The sequence below is a fragment of the Salvelinus sp. IW2-2015 genome, unplaced genomic scaffold (genome assembly GCF_002910315.2).
Source record: "Salvelinus sp. IW2-2015 unplaced genomic scaffold, ASM291031v2 Un_scaffold2012, whole genome shotgun sequence".
Lineage (NCBI taxonomy): Eukaryota > Metazoa > Chordata > Actinopteri > Salmoniformes > Salmonidae > Salvelinus > Salvelinus sp. IW2-2015.
Genome location: NW_019943361.1, coordinates 173,931 through 181,359, shown reverse-complemented (window position 1 = coordinate 181,359; position 7,429 = coordinate 173,931). Strand labels below are relative to the sequence as shown.

The following is a 7,429-nucleotide window of genomic DNA, read 5'->3' as shown; positions in this document are numbered from 1 at the left end:
TTAGGTTAGCCCTCTAGTATCCCTGCTAGTTATACCTTTGATATCTCTGTGTATCTTCTTCTCTGAGGGGAGGTATTCCAGACCCTTCAGAATCTCTCTGAGGATGGTAGCGATCTGAGTCTCATCCAGCAACCCCGGCTCCAACTGAAAAAAAAAAAACCCATCCCCCGTTAGCTAGCGCAACTTACACAACGGCCCCCGTTAGCTAGCGCAACTCACACAACCGCCCCGTTAGCTAGCGCAACTCACGCCCCCGTTAGCTAGCGCAACTCACGCCCCACTCCCGTTAGCTAGCGAACTCACACCCCCGTTAGCTAGCGCAACTCACGCCCCACTCCCGTTAGCTAGCGCAACTCACGCCCCGTTAGCTAGGAACCTCCCCCGTTAGGCAGCGCAACTCACACAACCTCCCCGTTAGCTAGCGCAACTCACACAACCGCCCCAGTTAGCTAGCGCAACTCACGCCCCCGTTAGCTAGCGCAACTCACACAACCTCCCCCGTTAGCTAGCGCAACTCACACAACCGCCCCGTTAGCTAGCGCAACTCACACAAACACCCCCGCTAGCTAGCGCAACTCACGCCCCCGTTAGCTAGCGCAACTCACACAACCGCCCCTTAGCTAGCGCAACTCACACAACCGCCCCTCTTTAGCTAGCGCAACTCACACAACCGCCCCGTTAGCTAGCGCAACTCACACAACCGCCCCCGTTAGCTTGCGCAACTCATGCCCCGTTAGCTAGCGCAATTCACGCCCCTGTTCGTAGCGCAACTCAACACAACTGCCCCCGTTAGCTAGCGCAACTCACACAACGGCCCCGTTAGCTAGCGAACTCACACAACGCCCCGTTAGCGAGTGCGACACACAACCGCCCCCGTTAGCTAGCGCAACTCACACAACCGCCCCGTTAGCTAGCGCAACTCACACAACCCCCCGTTAGCGAGTGCGACTCACACAACCGCCCCGTTAGCTAGCGCAACTCACACAACCGCCCCCGTTAGCTAACGCAACGTCCACATATTGTCGACTACTGGTAGCATCACTCACCAGATCTAATGCTGAGCCTCCCCCTAGATACTCCATAATGATCCACAGCTTGGCCTCCTGAAGCAGACAAGAGAGACCAGTTACAGAGGAGAGAGACCAGTTACGAGAGAGAGACCAGTTACAGAGGAGAAGAGACAAGTTACAAGAGAGAGAGACCAGTTACAGAGGAGGTGTTAGGACAGGGGCTGGTTCCTCTAAATCTTTATAAATAAGTGCTGATGTCATGAAGAGCTCTGTCTGGTGGGAGTCAGGAGTCTTTTATCCTGGTTTCATTTGGGATAAATAGAGAGAAGTGGGAAGTGAGATTAAAATGATGTTAAATCTTTTCTACTAACATGACGATGGTCCTAAATATCAGCTGTGGGCCAGATGTCTGCAGGCGAGTACCACTTAGAAGAACGAAGTGAAGGCTATCTAGTGGCTCTAACTGTTAAGTATCTGGCCAGAAATGAGGACACTTGGCTGAAATACAGTATGTTAAGAGAACTGGAAAAGCCTTCAACAGAACTGTACATGATATTGACGAACAGACTGGATCAATAGAGCTGTGTTGAAGGGGACAGTGGTATAGCGGGAACAGGGGTTATGGCGCAGGGGACAGTGTATAGCGGGACAGCAGGGGGTTTATGGGACGCAGGGGGTTTATGGGACAGCAGGGGGGTTTATGGGACAGCAGGGGGGTTTATGGACAGCAGGGGGGTTATGGGAGCAGGGGGGTTTTATGGACAGCAGGGGGTTTATGGGACAGCAGGGGGGTTTATGGACAGCAGGGGGGTTTTATGGGACAGCAGGGGGGTTTATGGGACAGCAGGGGGTTTATGGACAGCTCAGGGGGGTTTATGGGACAGCAGGGGACAGTGTATAGCGGACAGCAGGGGGTTTATGGACAGCAGGGGGGTTTATGGGACAGCAGGGGGTTTTATTTACATTTTTACATTTAAGTCATTTAGCAACGCTCTTATCCAGAGCGACTTACAAAATTGGTGCTTCACCTTATGATATCCAGTGGAACAACCACTTTACAATAGTGCATCTAACTCTTTTAAGGGGGGGGGGGGTTAGAAGGATTATTTATCCTATCCTTAGGTATTCCTTAAAGAGGTGGGGTTTCAGGTGTCTCCGGAAGGTGGTGATTGACTCCGGACCTGGCGTCGTGAGGGAGTTGTTCCACATTGGGGTGCCAGAGCAGCGAACAGTTTGACTGGGCTGAGCGGGAACTGTACTTCCTCAGAGGTAGGGAGGCGAGCAGGCCAGAGGTGGATGAACGGCAGTGCCCTTGTTTGGGTGTAGGGCTGATCAGAGCCTGAGGTACGGAGGTGCCGTTCCCCTCACAGCTCCGTAGGCAAGCACCATGGTCTTGTAGCGATGCGAGCTTCAACTGGAAGCCAGTGGAGAGAGCGGAGGAGCGGGACAGCAGGGGACAGTGGTATAGCGGGACAGCAGGGGGGTTTATGGGACAACAAGGGGTTTATGGGACAGCAGGGGGGGGTTTAATGGGAAGCAGGGGGTTTAATGGGACAGCAGGGGGGTTATGAAGCAGGGGGGTTTTATGGGACAGCAGGGACAGTGGTAGCGGACAGGGAGGGTGGGTTTATGGGACAGCGGGGGGTTTAATGGGACAGCAGGGGGGTTTATGGGAACGCGGATATGCGGGACAGCAGGGGGGGTTTATGGACAGCAGGGGACAGTGTATAGCGGACAGCAGGGGGGTTTAATGGGACAGCAGGGGGGTATGGGACAGTGGTATATGCGGGACAGCAGGGGGTTTATGAGACAGCAGGGGGGTTTTGGAGCAGTGGTATAGCGGGAACAGCAGGGGGGTTTATGGACAGCAAGGGGGGGGGGTTATGGGACAACAAGGGGGTTTATGGACAGCAGGGGGGTTTAATGGACAGCAGGGGGGTTTATGGTACAGTGGGACAACAGAGGGGTTATGGACAGTGGACAACAAGGGGTTTATGGACAGGCAGTGGGGTTTTAGGGACAGCAAGGGGGTTTATGGGCAACATGGGGGTTTATGGGACAGCAGGGGGGTTTATGGGACAACAAGGGGGTTTATGGGACAGCAGGGGGGTTTATGGGACAGCAGGGGGTTTGTGGTACAGTGGACAAAAGGGGGTTTATGGGACAGTGGTATAGGTGGTATAGTGGGACAAAAGGGGGTATATGGGACAGTGGTACAGTGGAACAACATGGGGGTTTATGGGACAGTGGTACAGGGGTATAGTGGGACAACAAGGGAGTTTTATGGACAGTGGTGCTCACTTTGAAGTATGATCCGTAGTACTTGGTGATTGAAGGGGGTGTCAGACTGACCTCCCTGCTATAGTGGTATAGTGGTACAGTGGGACAACAGGGGGTTTATGGGACAGTGGGTATAGTGGTAGAGTGGGCCAACAAGGGGGTTTATGGGACAGTGGTATTAGTGGTAAGTGGGACAACAGGGGGGTTTATGGGACAGTGGAACAAGGGGGGTTCATGGACAGTGGTATAGTGGGGACAACAAGGGGGTTTATGGGACAGTGGTATAGTGGGACAGTGGAACAACAAGGGGTTTATGGGACAGTGGAACAACAGGGGGTTTATGGGACAGTGGTATAGTGGGACATGAAACAAGGGGTTATGGATCAGTGGTACAACAGGGGGGTTTATGGACAGTGGTGCTCACTTCAGGTATGATCCGTAGTACTTGGTGATGAAGGGGCTGTCAACACTGACCTCTCCTGCTCCGTAACCTTTACCCTGATCCCTAACCTATGACCTACCTTCAGGTATGATCCGTAGTACTTGGTTGAAGGGGGTGTCACACTGACCTCTCCTGCTCCGTAACCTTTTAACCCTGATCCCTAACCCTATGACCTACCTTCAGGTATGATCCGTAGTACTTGGTGATGAAGGGCTGTCACATGACCTCTCCTGCTCCGTAACCTTTAACCCTGATCCCTAACCTATGACCTACCTTCAGTATGATCCGTAGTACTTGTGATGAAGGGGCTGTCACACTGACCTCTCCTGCTCCGTAACCTTTAACCCTGATCCTAACCCTATGACCTACCTTCAGGTATGATCCGTAGTACTTGGTGATGAAGGGGCTGTCACACTGACCTCTCCTGCTCCGTAACCTTTAACCCTGATCCCTAACCCTATGACCTACCTTCAGGTATGATCCGTAGTACTTGGTGATGAAGGGGCTGTCACACTGTACCTCTCCTGCTCCGTAACCTTTAACCCTGATCCCTAACCCTATGACCTACCTTCAGGTATGATCCGTAGTACTTGGTGATGAAGGGGCTGTCACACTGACTCAACACAGTGATCTCTTGCTGGATGTCCTCCATCTCATCCTCAGCCTCCTCCAGGTCAATGATCTTAATGGCCACCACCTTCTGAGTCCTCTTGTCTATTCCTTTAAACACCTCCCCAAACGAGCCTTTACCGATCCTCTCCAACTTAGTGAACAGCTCCTCTGGGTCTGCTTTCAGGTTCTACAGGAGGAGAAGGGAGAGAGGGAGAGAGGGAGGGGAGGAGGGGGGAGAGAGAGAGAAGGGAGAGGGGGAGGAGGGAGGAGAGAGAGAGAGAGAAGGGAGGGAGAGAGAGAAGGGAGGGAGAGAGAGAAGGGGATTAGTGAGAGAGAAAAGGGAGGGAGAGAGAGGGGTAGGGGAGAGCAGCAGTGCTTAGGAGTTGATTACATGACATGTGATAAGAGTTAAACAATATCAGGCAGCAGTATTTTGTCAACAACCTTTTGCAACACTGCAGCAACGATGAAGCCAAAAAGTACTCTTCTCTGGCCCTGACCTGTGACCCTGACCCTACAGTACACTTTCCTGGTCCTGACATGTGACCCTAACCCTACAGTACTCTTCTCTGGCCCTGACCTGTGACCCTAACCCTACAGTACTCTTCTCTGGCCCTGACCTGTGACCCTGACCCTACAGTACTCTTCCCTGGCCCTGACCTGTGACCCTAACCCTACCCTTGTATAATGTATAACATTGGCACAAGCTAGGGTAGGGGCAGAAATTACCCATAATGCAGGACACAATATAATACCCTACAGTACTCTCCCCTGGTCCTGACTCTGACCCTAACCCTACAGTACTCTTCCCTGGCCCTGACCTGTTGACCCTAACCCTACAGTACTCTTCTTTGGAAAGTATTTCAGACCCCTTGACTTTTCCCCCCACACCGTTGCGTTACAGCCTCATTGTAAAATGGGTTAAATAGTTTCCCCCCCTCATCAATCTACACACAATACCCCATAATGACAAAGCAAAACTGGTTTGTAGACATTTTGCAAATGAAATAAAAAAAAACTGAAATATCACATTTACATAAGTATTCAGACCTTTTACTCAGTACTTTGTTGAAACATCTTTGGCAGTGATTACAGCCTGGAGTCTTCTTGGGTAGACGCAACAAGCTTGGCACACCTGTATTTGGGGAGTTTCTCCCATTCTTCTCAGCAGATCCTCTCAATCTCTGTCAGGTTGGATGGGGAGCTTGTCCCAAAGCCACTCCTGCACTGTCTTGTTTGTGTGCTTAGGGTCATTGTCCTTCGCCCCAGTCTGAGGTCCTGAGTCTCTGGAGCAGGTTTTCATCAAGGATCTCTCTATACTGCTCCGTTCATCTTTCTCTTGATCCTGACTAGTCTCCCAGTCCCTGCCACTGCAAAACATCCCCACAGCATGATGCTGCCACCACCATGCTTCACCGTAGGGATGGTGCCAGGTTTCCTCCAGACGTGACACTTGGCATTCAGGCCAAAGAGTTCTATCTTGGTTTCATCAGATCAGAGAATCTTGTTTCTCATGGTCTGAGGGTCCTTTAGGTGCCTTTTGGGCAAACTCCAAGCAGAAGAGTGTCTTCCGTCTGGCCACTCTACCAGAAAAGCCTAATTGGTGGAGTGCTGCAGAGATGGGAGAGCCTTCCAGAAGGACAACCATCTCCACAGAGGAACTCTGGGCCCTGTCGTGTGACCATCTCCACAGAGGAACTCTGGAGCCCTGTCAGTGGGACCACTCCACAGAGGAACTCTGGGCCCTGTCATGGGACCATCTCCACAGAGGAACTCGGGGCCCTGTCAGTGTGACCATCTCCACAGAGGACTCTGGGGCCCTGTCAGTGTGACCATCTCCACAGAGGAACTCTGGGCTCTGTCAGTGGGACCATCTCCACAGAGGAACTCTGGAGCCCTGTCAGAGTGACCATTGAGTCACTCTGACCAAGGCCCTTCTCTCCGATTGCTCAGTTTGGCCGGGCGCCCAGCTCTAGGAAGAGTTCTGGTGGTTCCAAACTTCTTTCATTTAAGAATGATGGAGGCCACTGTGTTCTTGGGGACCTTCAATGCTCCAGACATTTTTTGGTACACTATCCCAGATTGGTGCCTCGACACAATCCTGTCTCAGAGCTCTACGGACAATTCCTTCGACTCATGGCTTGGTTTTAGTTCTGACATGCTGTGGGACCTTATATAGACAGGTGTGTACTTTTCCAAATAAAGTCCAATCAATTGAATTTACCACAGGTGGACTCCAATCAAGTTGTAGAAACATCTCAAGGATGATCAATGTAAACAGGATGCACCTGAGCTCAACGTTGAGTCTCATAGCAAAGGGTCTGAATACTTATGTAAATAAGATATTTCTGTTTTTTATTTTTCATAAATTAGCAAACATGTCTAAAAACCTGTTTTGGCTTTGTCATTATGGGGTATTGTGTAGATTGTTTTCCTCATAAATGTTTTTAATACATTTTACAATGAGCTGTAACGTAACAAAATGTGGAAAAAGTGAAGGGGTCTGAATACTTTCCAAAAGCCCTGTATATATCAACATTATTTTGACTAGTTATTCACTGTGTATTTAATCCTTGTGTCCCCATTTCAATGATTTATTATTGTAGTCTAACTCTGCTTTGTTGGAAAAGGATCCGAAAGTAAACATTTCACTGTTAGTCTACACCTGTTGTTTACGAAGCAGGTGACAAATAACATTCGATTTTTCGGTAATTCCGTTACCGTTTTGTAAACAGAATGACGAGTTTTAAAATCACTTAATTCATAAGCAAAGTTGATATCAGTAAAAACACTAAGTAATTGGTGGGTCTACCTTGTTACTTTGGGAACTTTCATTAACCTCCCTCCTCGTGAGGGAGAGAAATTAGAACGTATCTTATAGATGGAGGTTTTTGGTAACGGAATTACAAGGCAACGTTTCTTAACTTACATAAGGCCAATAATTTAATATTAGTTGTCAGGGGTCTTAGTGTGTTTCTTATACCTTTCAAAACGTTCTGCTAGACGTCGTTTAAAACCTTTTTTCATCTGACCAAGAATCAAAGCCTTTGCTTATTCCTCACTGACTGGTTCCGAAGTTGATAGG

The 7,429-nt window shown here is 50.0% G+C and overlaps 1 protein-coding gene across 1 annotated transcript in view; it reads right to left on the bottom strand.

The window, feature by feature from the left end:
- LOC112072714 (serine/threonine-protein kinase 24) overlaps window positions 1-7,429 on the bottom strand; it is a 12,322-nt gene continuing 4,893 nt past the window's right edge. The window contains exons 2-4 of the mRNA XM_024140101.2: window positions 4,301-4,531; window positions 1,047-1,103; window positions 1-144 (exon numbers count right to left, since the gene is read on the bottom strand). Of these exons, the coding sequence (XP_023995869.2) occupies window positions 1-144; window positions 1,047-1,103; window positions 4,301-4,531 (432 nt within the window). The remainder of the gene's footprint in view (window positions 145-1,046; window positions 1,104-4,300; window positions 4,532-7,429) is intronic.